At 35.6% G+C, this 16,380-nt stretch overlaps 1 protein-coding gene across 2 annotated transcripts in view; it reads right to left on the bottom strand.

Annotated features, from left to right (window-relative positions):
* Positions 1–16,380, bottom strand: part of LOC118189903 (solute carrier family 41 member 1-like) — a 140,068-nt gene that overhangs the window by 117,276 nt on the left and 6,412 nt on the right. For both annotated transcript variants that reach the window (XM_035360611.2, XM_035360616.2), the window contains exon 2: positions 9,838–10,063. In XM_035360611.2, coding sequence (XP_035216502.1) covers positions 9,838–9,987 — 150 coding nt within the window. In that variant the 5' untranslated portion in view covers positions 9,988–10,063. The remainder of the gene's footprint in view (positions 1–9,837; positions 10,064–16,380) is intronic.

The raw sequence follows: 16,380 nt of genomic DNA, 5'->3' as shown, positions 1-16,380 counted from the left end.
ACACGCTCTCTCGACTATGCACTAACTGTGATGCACTACGAGACTCTTCCGGTGCACTCGGCACTCGCTGCTTGGCTGTGAACTTGATTGACTCTGCAGGGATTGGCCTTGGTAGACGAGACACCAACTCAATACTAACTAACTCTCTGCCTACCAGCAGGGTTTGTATAGCTTTTGGTTGGTGTTCGAGAACATTCTGGGCTAAACCGGTAAGAATTCGTTCCAGAAGGTTCTCCATCCATCCATGGCATATCGCTAATTTTATTGCCAATTAGGCGATTTCTCGCCAAATGTGGTAACCCTGCCTTTTATTGCTATTTTATGGCAACCCTAAACCCGCTTTGCGGATAGCTATTTCACCGCACCTGTACATTTCATAACACTGCCTCCTCCCAAGGACTGCACATCCCGGGCAGTACAACCCTTGGTCAAAAGCCAAATTCGATACAATTGAAATGTTTTAAAAACATAGAGATAACATTAACTAAAGAAACAAACATTTACATTACATACAAACTTTACACAGAAACTAGTTAAGAAAATTCATGCGCAAGAATTATGGGTACCCCTAAAAATGAGAAGCAAATATTTACACTACGTACAAGTTATATACACAAATTAAACTCATCACAATTTCAAATAATACAAATTAAAGTACTGAATGAATTTCAGTCTCTGTCTTTTCATTAAAATATACCTGGGTCAAATACTTTTCCACTGCAGTTCTCAGACGTATTTCTGTTTTGCTTATCACAATCTGAAGATATAGTCCTTTCAGACTTTTCATCCACAGGAAGATATGAAACAGTTTACCACTCTGTAGTTCATTCGTAGCATGCATACAGTTCACTTCAGTGTTTTTTAGCAATTGGTTCATGCTTATTTACCTCTATTTCCAGAAAACCAGTTCCGATGTTTGCACTATGGTCGTGAATAGAATGCGACCCTTTAGAAGCAGAAGTATCCAGGTTTAAAACCAAGTCCTTGTCTGCAAAATCTGCACTATGAGATGTACACATAATTTGCAAGGTGAGTGAATTTTCTTGCAATACTGGAGCACACTGCTTAAGCTGTACATCAGCTTCTCTCACCTCTGCATCACATGCATTTTGAGATGGTTCAATACTCGCTAACTGACTTCATAACTTCATTCAGTTTTGACGAACTTAACAGTCGCATTTTCATTTTCTTCCACTTCAGGCACTTGAGGATCAAAACTTCTTTCATGTCTTTTGTTTCTTCATGTTTTCGTTCTTTTCCTTTAATCCCATTAGATGTTTCATCTATTATTTCTTGATCTTTCTCAGGCAGTTCATTAGCTACTTCCTTGATTTCTTCATCCTTTGATTCTTCAGATGCCACTTCCGTCATTTCCGCATCTTCTTTTATGGCTCCAGTTTCTTCTGCAAGCTCCACTTTCATCTGTGGGAGTTGCTCTCACAGCTTTTCTCAGCCGGCTTTCATCTCAGCTGTTATCTCTTCATATCCAGTTTTTATCTCATTGTATCCGGATATTATCTCAGCCAGTTCAGCTTTCATTTCAGCCCTCATCTCGGCTAAGAATTCCATCAAAGTCTTCATTTCCTCCACCATGGCTTTCTTCTGCATGCGGGTCACTGACATTCACTCGTAAATCCCACTTCAGACACCAGTTGTTGCATTTTTCTTTTCTGACACCAGTTGTTACATTTAATTTTCTTCACGGATTCATAGATTTGAAGTGAATAACGACGACACTTGATGAAGTAGCGAAATGACTTTATTTACCAATATTCTTAGGATAGCTCCAAAATAACGTTTACAGTCATCGAAGATCTCCTATAAACACACTGAAACTCAGCCTTCACACTATCAGGCAATAATGGTGGAGACAGCTCCCGACTCTGCTCGGTCGTTGTTGGAACTCCATGTACTCTCCAGACTCTCTACACTACAGCTCGCAATGCACTCGACGACACACAGAGCACAGCTCCCAACTCTTCGGTTCAGTTTCCCAGAGCTCAACATGCTCTCTCGATGTTGCACTAATTGCGATACACTACGAGACTCTTTCGGTGCATTCGACGACCCACTCAGCACTCGCTGCCCGCCTGTCAACTCGATAGACTCCGCAGCGAATGACTTGCGCTCTTGACAAGGCACACTCTCCAACTCACCCTCTTGACGAGGCACACACTAACCGACTGCGAACCAGCAGGGTTTACATAGCTTTCAGCTTGCGTTCGAGAACATTCTGGGCTAAACCGGTAAGAATTCGTTCCAGAAGTTTCTTCATCCGTCCATGGCATATTGCCAATTTTGTCGCCAAATGTGGCTAGCCTGCCTTCCCTTGCCATTTTATGGCAACTCTAAACCAGCTTTGCGGGGAAGCTATCTCACTTCGCCTGTACATTTCATAACAATACCTTTGCAGAAAAATAAAGTAACACTTTGTTCATATATATATATATGAAATGTAACTTCTCATACATTATTTGTTTTGTGCAGCCGGGGCAACAGGAATGAGCCAAATTTTGGAATATAAAGTGGTAGGTTTATTTTAGCATCCATCTCACAAGCGTTCTCCTCGTACCTCGAGCAGAAGCCCAATTTATACATATGTGTACGTCACAAAGCTCCTCCAATCAGCGATATTAATTGAAATCACGAGGTGACGCTATCTTCTCATCAGGAGTGTTCTTAAGTACTTTATGTAATATGACAGATTTATGAGTTTGGCGATTTGGCGGGCGCCAACAGGTTAATATATTTTATACTAAAGAAAGGATTTCGCCAAAATTTAGGAACAGGGTTGCAATTTAGGTAGAGAATCGCCTTCACATTATTAAGCGATATTAATAGAATTTAATTTAATCAATTGATTTAAAAATATCATTACATATATATATGCAAATAAACTACAAACAATAAATAACAGTGACTAAATTATACAAACAAGGCAGCAGTTGATTCATAATTAGCCATTTAAATATTTTTTAATTCCAGGCTTCTGGGCAAATTATTTCAACGATTATATCTTCAATTTGGCTTTAGCTAAAATATCCTTCTATATGTTCATCAAAAGCAATGACTGCAAATTAGCTTTCTTAATAGCACTCCTACTTTTTACAATACTATCTATCTACTTTTTACAATTTTTACTTTTGAAAAAGCTCTTTCGCATTCAGCTTGCGCTATAGATAGAGTGAATACACATACCTATAAGGAAAAATGACATTGGTGTACCCATTACTATATAAATTATAGTTCAAGAGCAATTTATATACATACATTTAGCTTTGGATGAATGCTCTTAAATAGATAGAGCACTTTCTCTTTCTGACTTGGTATCAGATTCAAAATAATGATTTTCAATTGAACTTTTTCCCATTTACTTACTAGGTCCTGATATTTATCCTTAAGATTATCAATTGTTACACCTGCAGAGTGCCCTAATAATATGGATAAATAGTCGAAAGAGTTCAGCGACAATGGCTTCGAAAAGCTTTTGGGATAAAGAAGGGGTATGCCTTCATTCAACTTCCTATGCCAGGGGTCAGTAAACTGCGGCTCGTCTTTTGACGTAAAGTTGCGCCTCTCCAGTTCTATACAGAAAAATTAATAATTCATTATGAAAAGCCTTAAAAAATAAAAAAATATACTTTTAAGTACCTAATTTCTCAATAGCTTCTATTTTTCATAATCGTTAATTACGCTTAACATGATCGTTGATGAGATAAATTTGAACCATCGTTACTGTACTGTTAATTTGAACTATTGTTCATTTTTTCAGCTCTGCTGTCAGCATGGCTATATCACTGGAAGCAATATTTTTAGTGCAAGCATTAATTCTATGTATAAACAATTACCTTTTCAATTGACCATACCAAAAATTTGTTTTTGGACTTAATATTTCAAACTCCATCTAGTTTCACTGATGAGATGAAACTTCCTACATTCGTTTTTTATCATCAATTCCTCTCCACACATCCATTCTTTGATAAGATTCTTTAAAGAATTTGCCACACTCATTTATTAGGGGAAAAAAGAAAAGTTCCTTTGAAAAAATTATTCATAAAATCGACCAGTATTAAAATTAGAGCATGGGAGTAACACCAAACATGAATTGGTGAAGTGCTTTTTCACTCAATCATTTAATAAAACGATTGTAAGCACTGCAAACATTTGACGCACCATCTGTAGAATTGTCCATACATTTTCTGACATCAAAGTCCATGCCGTCTAATAAGCTGATGATCATATTACACGTACAGAGTCCAGTGGAAAAATACCTATCACAAAGATACCTCCATTTGATTTATGTCAATAGTAGTATCAATTTGAAGTGACTAAAAATTTGCTTCTCAAATCTCAGCATTAACTGTCTCATGACATTCTTGATGCTAGTTATAAAATCAATAGTCATTTTAGGTAACAATGGTATGCTACTCCCTCTACACTGACGATCAGCATCTTTCGTTATAACATTGCTATGCCTCTGAAGAACAAGTTCGTATTCTGAATGCAATAATAATGTTTCCAGGAAATTTCCATGATAAACATTAACATCTGTTAAGCTTTGCGCAATTTCATTCCTATGACTTTGGAAAGCAATTCCTCTTTTTACTTCCTTGTACGAGGTAAAAAGGAAGTATTACAATCGCGAAAAATTTCAGGCAGCGTATTTCAACAAAAATATCCATTTTGACCGCCATCGAATGCAATTTAACGATGTTTTTGAGTAACATCTGCACGTAAAGACAGAATAAAAGACTCTTTTCCTCCAAAAAAAATTATAAAACTGCTTTAACATTAATTCTGAAGAGAATGTTTCGTGGCGTCGGTACGAAAGTATGTACATACGTATGTATCTCGCATAACTCAAAAACAAGTAGCCCCAGAACATTGAAATTTTGTATATAGGACTGCTATAACATGTAGATGTGCACCTCGTATTTTGGTTGCAATCAACTGCACCAAACATATATAAATATATTTATATATATATATCCATCTGTTACCCGGCTCAGTGATCTCAGTTTCTTTACTCTTATATGTTTGTAAATTGTGTATTTTTTGTTTAAATGATAGAATTATGTTGCTCTTATCTTCCAGTTAAGGTTTTTATGTCTTTACTAAACCTGCAAGCAATATTTGTACAATTATCAACAATTTAAAAGCTGTTTAAGTGCTGTTAAGCTGCTTAAGTTTTAAATAACATAGCAGACATATTTGTTTACGTTTGAAACAGCAGAATTGTAGATTTGTTGCCAATCTAGAGAGACTAAGCTTCGCAACAACAAAGATAATGCCTTCCTTTATTATTGCGAATTAAATAATGCTCGATCCTTTCTGGAATTTTTTCGAGGAAATAAGTGTTATTAAGATTTACTTTGCAATTTTTAATACAGATATTTTGAGTTTTTATTTATTTTTGCCTTGTCGCGAAGTGAGAACTGAATTAATTAAATGAGAAATAGTGAATCATCTGTGAAAAATCATTTCTTTTTTGTTTTGTTTGCTTAATTTCTTTTACACATCGTTCTGGATATATTAGAGTATTTGAATAGACCATGTGGCAACGATTAGGTAATTCTTCAAATCATATCAATTTTGTGCATTCCGAGTTATAACATGAACGAAATATAACACTGTGAAACCTAGTGCCAGAGTGTCGCTATGGTAAACAAATATAGTGAATTCTAAAGTGTGCATTTATTCTATTGTGGTTTATGCGCTATCGACAAAGTAAATTTAATTCAATCCAATAAGTTTAAATGAAATGCAAGGAAAAAAATGCATATAATTTAATATTCCATGCAAGTCGTGGAGTACACATCAGCTTTTTTGCGATAAATTGAACGACATCAATAATTACTTCCAACACTCCCTTTCTTTCAATTGCATTTGTTTTGACAAATCGTCGAAGTTTTTGAGAACAAAGTACTATATATGTCTTTTCCTTTTACACTCATATGTGTTTCTATACATTTATTTTGAATTTTACTCACTTCATGTTCATTCACACATTGTATTACGCCAATCTCTCATTCCTCCATTAGTAAAAGTACTTTAGTTACAGCTGTCAGACTAAAGTAAACAAATGAAGCAGAATATAATCCGTTTGTCTCTTTACAGAAACTCAACCATTTTCTGTTACTTCTGTTAGGAAGACAAAACACTAGATAAGGAAGAAAACGCAAATGCTCTGAAGCTGAAGGTTGGTAGCAATGTTTCCTAATAAATTCTGTCGATCGATCCTGAGCTGCTGAGAGTCTTGCAAATTAGAAAGCTGACAAATAAGAAAAGGGCAATGATTATGTGTTTGTTGTTGCTATGGTAGTATTTTCTATATTTATTGTGCCGTTGTTAGCAGCAACGAATTGTCTTCACATGTGTTAGATTTCTCAGCTTCATATGTTTTTGAAGTGGTGGCCTCTTCTTGGGTTTATGCAGTAATTGCCTTGGGAGAAGGTGCTGTTTTGAAAATCTAGGATACATATTTGTGTGTTTAATTATGGCAAAGCACACTAGGGCTATCTGCCTAAGGGGAGGGATGCCTTTCGTGGAGGACTTTCTAAGGGAAACTGGCTCGTATACACGTTACACATGGGGAAAACCACGAAAACGCCCATGCAGCCAGCCCATTCGCGGGATTCGAACCTCGGACCGAACTACCAGTGTTCAGCGACTTTACCGCTCGGCCGCTGGTGGACTACAGATACATATTTGTGAATTTTGAGCAATGTTTTGTAGAATCCTTCATCACTTTTTGTCTTTTCTCGAAGTTTCTGTGCACCTTCTTTGATTTTTCGTTTATCCATTTTACGTTCTTAAAAAGTAATGAAAAAAAATTCAACTGCAATACTTTTTGTTGTCAACTACAGTGACATAGTAAAATTCGCTACAGTCTTTTTTAATTACAGTTATAATGCAATATTTTCAATTCCACAATATAATTAGAACGTGACTGTACTGTATTTTTATAAATCTACTTTATGACTGTTGACTATAGCTCTGCTCTACCCCTACCCTACAGCCTATAGTTACTGTAGCTCATGCGAATTTGAGCGCGATATGTGGTCCGCACATCCATGACTCCCTCACAAGCAGAACTCTATTGTCGAGTCATCTGTGTCGATTTGATTGTTCGAGTTTCTTGATCAGCCCAAAATCGCTCCGGCCCTGTCGCTCGCCAGCCTTATCCACCACTGTTTGTGATACTTTTCTGTTAAAACTGTACCATGTATTTTTTTCACCAAGCAGGCACATTTTGGATTCTTTCTTTTCTTAACACCAGATGAAATGGAACAAAAATAATGCGGAACATTCACTGATTTCACAACAAAATCCTCTAAAAAGCCAATATGAAGGAAAAACATGGCCTACTTTTTTTTTTTTTTTTCGAGTACGTGAATTAGTTTTTCTCATTTTCTACAATTTTATTGCAATCAATAATTTTTAATGTTAGAACAAGAAAAGGAACTGACATATACTTCTATACTACAATTATTTCAATAAAATAACTTGCAGCTGTTCATTCAAAGCAAACTAATTCACAGAACTCAGTATACTTTTAACTCCTGACACCAAAAGGAAATGTATTATATGGAAGTAAAAAAAGAAATGCATGATCTAACATACCATATCCGTGTTCAAATATCCTTTTCTCCCCCATATCAGAGAAGACAGCATAAACACTTCAGCTTTGAGTCAGATTTTAGCTTGATGCAGTGTTTTTCTAAACACATTTATATATATATTTATGTGTGTGTGTGTGTGTGTGTATATATATATATATATGTATGTATATAATGTGAAGAATATCTTTAATAAACAGTATACAGTCAAAAGTCGTTAATTCGGACACCCATAATCCGGTATGATCTATAATCCGGACCTCAAAGCTACAAACTTTCTGCGCATGACGCATGCGCAGAAAGTTTGTAGCTAAAGTTTGTAGTGCGCAGGCGTTTACGCGTGCGCGTAAGACCTTTACGGCAGCGAATATGCGTGTGCGCATGCGCATAACACGTTTACGCATGCGCGTTTAATGTATAACGGATGGTATAAGCTAAGCTAAAATTATCTAATTCAGTTAAATGTTGCAGACTGCATTTTTCCTTAATCTTCGAATTGGATCTGGCTTATTATTTTTTGCAGACTGTTAGAGCAATTTTATAAAAGTAAGCTTGAACTTTCGATTATGTCAAATAGAATTTCCGATACATATTTACTAATATGTAAAGGATCTACAAAGTGAAAGTATGTTTCGAAGTCCATTAAACAGACAGTGGTGTGGTGTGGTGTATTTAATTTTGGCAAAGCCCACTAGGGCTATCTGCCTAAAGGGAGGGATGCCTTCGTGGAGGACTTTCTAAGGGAAACTGGCTCGTATACACGTTACACATGGGGAAAACCACGAAAACACCCATGCAGCCAGCCCGTTCGTGGGATTCGAACCTCGGACCGAACTACCAGTGTTCAGCTTCTTTACCGCTCGGCCGCTGGTGGGTCCTAAACAGACAGTGGAATTGCTGCAAAAAAATGGATAAAGGCATATCCTTCGATTATCTAATCATTCCGAAATATGTTTATCAATTTTACGCTGCTCTGCGGGGGGAGGGAAACGACGCGGCGCGCAATGAATTGGAAGTTGATCTGTCAGCACTATCCTTATCTTCAGGGCAGATGTTTTAATTTTATTTGGCTTATAACTCCTTACTAAATGTAGTATTTCATCTCGATGTACTCCGTCTTTGATATGATTTAAATCAAGTTCCTCGTCATTATAATTCGCTTCCGATAGTGAAGAAAGTGATGCAGAGGTTATTGAAAACGAAAAAATTTTGATTGACAAATTAGTCAGTATTCTCGACTCAGCAATTATAGGACTTGAACAGCGGAACTTTGTAACTAAACAAGAAATTATGTCTGTTTAATAGAATTAAAGAGCAAGTATTATCACATGAAACGAAGCAACTTAAACAACTTGCCTTGAAAGAAATGTTTAATAAAATAAACAAATAAATATTAAGCTTTTTCTTTTTGTCAATTTTGATACCCTTTAGATCATAATTGTTCTTTATTTCATAAATTATGGTTTCATATTTTTAATTTTATAATTTCTGCATGCCATCTTACCACATTTAAACTGATGATCTATAATCCAGAAAAATCGATAATCCGGAATCGCCAAAGTCCCGACGAGTCCGGATTAACGACTTTTGACTGTAGTTGTTTCTTCTTATTTTAACAAATTCCAAGCCGTGAATTCCATTGCAATAATAGAAAAAATTAGATGAAAAATATGATCATTCGAGTGATGGTTACAAAGGTAACCATTGCCAGCAAAAAGCCAGACGTAACTGACAAAAACATACACAAAAAAGTGTCAAGTAATATGGCTCTTACGTGAAATATACATCAACTTTTTAGCACCAATTTATTCATGTTTTATCAGGGATTACACACTTTAATTTTATGTGATAACAAATTGATAAGTTATTAAAGTTACCTATTTTCATAAATAAAAGTCAATCTATTTACAATGATAAAAACATCAAAACATTAATTTTACAATTATAAAAAAATCCTCAGAAGCGGAGGGAAAATGAAGCTCTCTGAATAAGAACACTTCTTAAAAATGCATTTATATATATATTAATACATTTTGTAACTTTTTTTATTTAAAGCTTTTTTTCCACTTATTAAGACTATACAGGAAACAATGGTAGTTTGATTTTGATTTTTAAATTTTGTACGCTAAAGGTATTTAAAAGTTACATTATATTAATAAAATTTAAATTATGTTACCCCGACCTACTGGCCATAAAAATTACTCTGAACTATACACACTCTTCTGTGCTTATCGACTAGTGCCTGACTGCAACAGGGTTGAAGTGTTCTGGCAGCCTCTGGATGTCCGCTGGCTTCATTTGTTGTAGAGGCCACTCCAGCCTCGCAAGAGCTTCCACTTCCTTGCAGCTTGAGACACTGATTCTGCATATATGCCGGGCTGTGTCAGAAGAGGACGACACCATACTGATAGCAACACTCGTGTTGTTCATGACGCAGTGCTACACTAGAAACAAAAATACTTTAATTATAAAACATGCAATAAAATCCTAATATACATAACTTAAAACTTCAGATCCCACTGAAAAGATCATTATCTACAAATAATGATGTTTACATAAGCAAAATTATATCAAATATATACAGAAGCTAAACACAGTAATTTCTCAATTACATGTCTAAATTGCATATCGATTTTCAGTGGGCCCCTAATATCAAAGACATCATGAAACGATGTAACATTTTCGTTTATGTATCTCAGCCTATATAGCTCTCAAGCATGAATGAATTAGTTTCACTTTGTGTTTTCCCCAGCATTCCTTTTCACTATGTAGATTTTTTAAAGATATCCAATATCTATGATAATCATAATTTTACTCAAAGTTCTTTTTAATCAAGAGTTAAATTTGTTCTGCTTATCAGTGATTGATATCTGCGCAATTTTAAAAACTTCCAATGAATCAGCGAATTACTCCTTTTCTTAAAATTGAATAAGGATTAAAGTAACAATAAAAAAGATGCAAGTTTGATAGGATGGTGAGAGGAGTTATCACTTAATGTTATATTACTGCAAGACATTTTCAATCATTTTGTTTATACATCTTAATTTCAAAAATGGATAAGCATATAGAACAAAACAGAATATAGATTTAACATTATTTCTAAATACTACTGTTGCAACTGCTTACATTTTCTCACTCAAAGAATGAAACCAAAATAATAATTACGATTAAAAAGCTGTCATAGCTGGGCACAGGGAGAAAAATCTTCTAGTTTAGTATATTAAATATTGATAAAAGCATATATAAAAATGCATATGGAAAAATCTGACATATCTAATGTTAAGTCTCATGGATCATAACAAAATGAGCTCCATATTAATGAAACTTCATATCGCATTCTAAAATTTGAATTGCACATAAATACATGATTATGATTTAAAATAATTTCAAATATAAATATATAAATAATAAAGACTTAATTCAATTATAACTGCAGAAAAGCACCTGAGCTTTCAAAATGAGGTATAATTCACAAAATCTTTTCTTAGTGCTCAAAGCTTACTTTGAACACTCTAAAAAAAATCCTATAAATCAACATGCACAACATTCTAAATGCACTTTTTTAAAAAACCTGATTAAAAAATACTGTATTTATATGACATTTATAGCCTAGAATTGCACAATTAGTTATTTTACTATGATAACCTCCTGTCATTATAATGATTTCTTGATTTTCAAAGCAAAATGTTTAAAACAAATAATACTGGACAAATGCAATGCAGCAAAAAAGTGAGCAGCGAGATGAAAATTGACAAAAAATAAATATATAAATAGATGATTTTAATTTTAAAGAAAGATGGGAAAAATATATGCTCACCAGTTGGAAGTAAAACCAACTCTTGCAATAATACAAGAAATAACTCTGAAAGGCACAGATGAAATAGACATCTTAATAGTATCCTGAGAAATGTATGAGCATGAGCTTTCAACCATTTTCTACAATTCATCCTTCAGATGAAGCTCAAGCAGATTAAGCAAAGAATGACCAATCATATATCCCAAACATTCAATTGATGCAAGATCTGGAGATTCTGGCAGCCAATAAAGCAAAAGAGTACCTTGAAAGGCTTACTGCGGAGGATAGTTGATGACTGTTATGTATGGTTGGATATTATCTTGCTGAGGCATTTTAAAAACTACTAAAAGTAGAGAACTGCAACCAGATGCAGCACTTTATCCACATACATATTATCATAACATCATTGATATGAACCAAGTGACCAAGTATCCTTAGCAATGTGATCCCAAACCATGATACTGCATTGTTGAACAGTACGGCATTCAACGAACATAGGAGGAGTAGGTGTGTCACCTCTTTTGTGTTATCATAGCTACCTTAGTAGAAATTGCCAAATTTTCAGAATGTTGCAAACTTGGGCAACTCTAGTTATGCAACATCACCAATTTTGTATGCAGTCTTTTTATTTATTCCAAGTTTTTTTTATAAACAGTCATGATAGTTTTTGCTTTTAAGCACTTGTGGAATTTGCCAGAAATGGAACAAATTGCAAGTAAAATTTCTACAGAAATACAGAATTTTGCTGCAAGATCTTTAAAGAAAACAATGATGAGACTTTGGGAAATAACTGATGTCACTGGGGTTTGCACGATGCCAGGTTTTAGCAATTCTGCATGTTTTCAAGGAAGAATGGATCATTGTACACTTTGGAAGAAAAATAGTGCAAAAAAGTTACAAAAGGATTAGGAGAACATGTTTTATTTTTTTAATGTATTCCATAATTTAAGAATTAAAATTTGTATTTCAAATTAATAAAGCATGTTTTCTTTTCATATGTTCATAATGTCTGCCAATTTATGATAAATATAGTTTGGGAAACTTTATAAAAATTTCACACAAACAATCAACTTGATAAGTAACTTCTACATTTTCACCATAAAAAATCATGAAATTGCACCAAGGTGGTGCCATTAATACATAGGTACCAACCTGTTTTCATGTCTCCTCAATTCTCTCTAAGCAACTGTCACAAAGGAAACAAATTTAATTCATCACTGTGCCATTCAAGAGGCTGTATCTTGAGACTACAGCAATAATTGGTATATGTGGTTTTGCATAATTAACGATTTTTGTAAAGGGCAGCATGACTGCAAATCACCTTCGACCAATTCTCTAGAAAATGTCCCTGCCGTTACTGGAGCACCTAAAGCTCCTCGCACATTTCACATATTGCTAGTCATGTTTTGTGAAGCTGCCACAACCAAAAACATTCATATTCTTTAATCCTAGTGTACCAATGTTTATCTACGTGGACCCCTAGCACAATTCACATTAACTTCTTCAATCCATGTTCTCCTAATTCTTTGCACAGTAGACACACTCACTGGTGTATTTCAACTGCGATAAGGTACAGGAATCATCTAGTAATTTGTAGACCTAAAACACAACCCTTTGTGAAAACATCTAATAACCAAAACTGATTTTAGCAGTGTCTGCAAGGCAACTAACTGTTCAGCTTCTAAGAAGAAAAACAGCTCAAAAATTGTATTTTTCCCCCCTATGAGAAACCTAACTCATTGGACATTTTTTTATCATTTAGCTCATTAACTTTTCACATAAAAACTTAGATTTCAGATATTTACATAAATCATTCAAATGCACACTGTTTTGCAGTTTACATTATTATACAACTAAATCTTCATGGGGATGCATTTCCTCCACCAGTAGGGTAAATAAAAATTAAGAATAAATCGCATGACTAAACATAAAGAATCAAGCTGCTTGAAAAGTTAATGTTATTACTTTGGCAAGAGCAATACTGAAATTTATAATATTTTAATATCAAATATAAAATTCAATTTGTTAAATTAAGAAATATCAGACTTCTGAAAATAAATAAGCATTATATTACACATATTACAAGAATATTTATATCAGTGCATATATTCAGTTACCCACCTTTCATTAATATCTAATGATAACCTTCAAAACATATTTTAAACCTATAAAAAAACCTCTCATCAACTATTCATTCTAAACTGATAAATATTTACAGATATAATTCTAAACCACTTCCATGAACAGTTTTTTTTCCTTTAATGACAGATGATGAATGGTGTTTTGAGTTACAAACACTTAAATAATGAAACATGTACTAGGAAAGAAGAAAGTTGATGAGAGGGGAAAGGGTGAAGTTGAAGACAATATACAGAGCAAGAAAGTTACATGAAAGGAAGCTGACAAAGAATAAGACTTTCATATGATTTGTCAAGAAATACACTCATGTCCACAAATTAAGGATAATGCAAAATTGGGCAAAGGAAGAGTTAGAAGCAAAACAAATTTGACTTATTTGTAAAGCTTATTTATTAAACAAAAGGTACAGAGCAAAAAAAAGAGGCTATATGTTTGATATTATTAAAAAAATTAGCGATTTTTTCTCCCTGGAGCAAATTACAAAAAAAAAAAAAACCTTTTTACAAAAAACCAATATTACATGGTTGGTATGATTGCTAATACATTGTATGTCTCCCAGACGATGCAATACACTCCGTACAACGCCTAGGCATGTTGAGTATCAAATTATCGATCTGATCTTGGGGGATATTATTCCACTCAAAAAGCAATGCTCTCCGAAGCTCCGGTAGACATGTAGGAGGAGGTTGATGGGCTGAAACTCGTCGGGCAAGCATGTCCCACACGTGCTCTACCGGATTCAAGTCCGGTAAGAATGCCGGCCAGTATAATACAGGTGATATCCTCCGATCAAAGGCATTCGCTTACGATTTTTGCACGTGAGGACGGGCGTTGTCATCCATAAACACAAATTGTGCGCGCATGGCGCCCCGAAACAAACGTACATGTTGTTCCAGAATGATGTCCTAATCGATTTGGCTTGTCATGGTTCCAATTTGAACATGCAGGTCAGTTCTGGAACCCAGAATAATTCCACTCCAAACGAGCACTCCTGCACCACCGTAACGGTGTCATTCAATGATGTTTTCTTGGTGGTAACGGTAACCTGGAGCTCTCCATATGAAAGTCCGGCGAGAATCAGACTGCAAGCTAAACCTGGACTCGTCGGAAAACATCTCACAAGCCCACTGTTGAGGTGTCCACAATGCATGCTCTCTACTCCAGGCTAACCGCAGGCGACAGTGAGTTGCAGTACGTGGAACGCATCTGACAGGTCTACGAGTATATAGATCAATCTGCCCTAAGCGTCTGTACATGGTCTGCCTTGAAATTGTCGTACCAGTGGCTGAAGAGGGCTGAAGAGAGCTGACGAGACAGGTCTGAGGTGTGCTCCGCCTGTTTTTTTTTCGCAGTAACTGCCAAATACCGGTTCTCATTCGGCGTTGTAACTCTAAGGCGACCTGTGCTGTAACGTCTACTCACTTTACCATCATCTTGGAATCGTTGCCAAAGCCTGGAGATGACACTCTGGGCAATTCCAAGTTCGTCTGATACTTCCAGTTGGGTACGCCCACATTCCAGACGGCCGATAATTCTACAACGTAAAAAATCATCCAAATGTGTCCTTTGTGTCATAACTATTTGGTTATTGCACTGAAATGCTTATAAAGCGCCTGCGAAGAATTTTACTTCTTTGCCTGTATTCCTTATATATCACTCTCTTACACTCTCGTCATTGTGACGTACCATCGGTGTCATCTGGTTACTTCCTGAAATTTGCATATGATTCTTGAAGGTGTGTGTAGCGATTTTACAGGTGATATATTTACTTTAGAGTTCGATTTCCGCGTGACTCCGAATTATCCTTAATTTATGGACATGAGTGTATTTATCCATGTGCAAACATAATGTTATGAAGCTTCATTATCTACACAGCAAATTTTTAAATTTTGTAAGCAAGCAGAGATTTGAAGTTACATGCCATCATGCTAAGAAATTTATTACTTTCATATGAAGTTATATATGTAATATTGTTTTTCTGAAAAAATGGGAATGTGTTTTAATTTTAAATAATCTGTACAATTTTCAATTATGGCCGATACATCAAAAAACTGACCGACTTAACATGCTGCAATTTCTACAGATAGCATCATAAAACATGGGCACATAAGCTTTAGAAATATGTTGCTACGTTTTTCTCTTCACGTACGTTCGTACAGGTTTTAGGTTTGGAGTGAATAACGACGACACTTGATAAAGTATGAAAACACATTTTATTGACCAATATTAGTCAAAACAGCTTCTAAATCATGTTTTACACTTGTGGAAGTTCTACTGTAAACACGCTGGAATAATCAGCAACACAGCCTTCAGACTATAATGGTGGAGACAGCTTCACGGCAAAGCACCAGAGTACAGCTCCTGACTCTACTCGGTCGTTTTCGGAACTCTACGTACTCTCAAGACTCTCCACGCTACAACTTGCGATGCACTTGATGATACACAACGGTACGGCTCCCGACTTGGTTCAGCTGTTCCCAAAGCTCAACACACTCTAAGATAAAACTCGACAATGCACTAACACGCGATACACTAAGAGACTCTCTCAATGCACTCAATGATCAATTCGGCACTAGACTTCGAGACACTTGCTTCGCTTGACTATCAACTCGTTAGAGAGACACTAACTGTCAGCTCGATGGACTCCGCACTGACCCGCGATCGACTCGCTAAACGAGACACTGACTCCACACAGACTAACAACTCGTTCTAGAAGGTTCTCCATCTGTCTATGGCACATTGCCCATTTTGTTGCCAAATGGACGATTTCTTGCCAAATGGGGCAACCCTGCCTTCCCTTGCCATTTTCTGGCAACCCTCCAAGAA

Source organism: Stegodyphus dumicola, chromosome 3, assembly GCF_044657685.1.
Source record: "Stegodyphus dumicola isolate Sdum_Otavi_A_Nest chromosome 3, ASM4465768v1".
Taxonomy (NCBI): domain Eukaryota; kingdom Metazoa; phylum Arthropoda; class Arachnida; order Araneae; family Eresidae; genus Stegodyphus; species Stegodyphus dumicola.
This window is presented reverse-complemented; position numbering and strand designations above follow the sequence as displayed.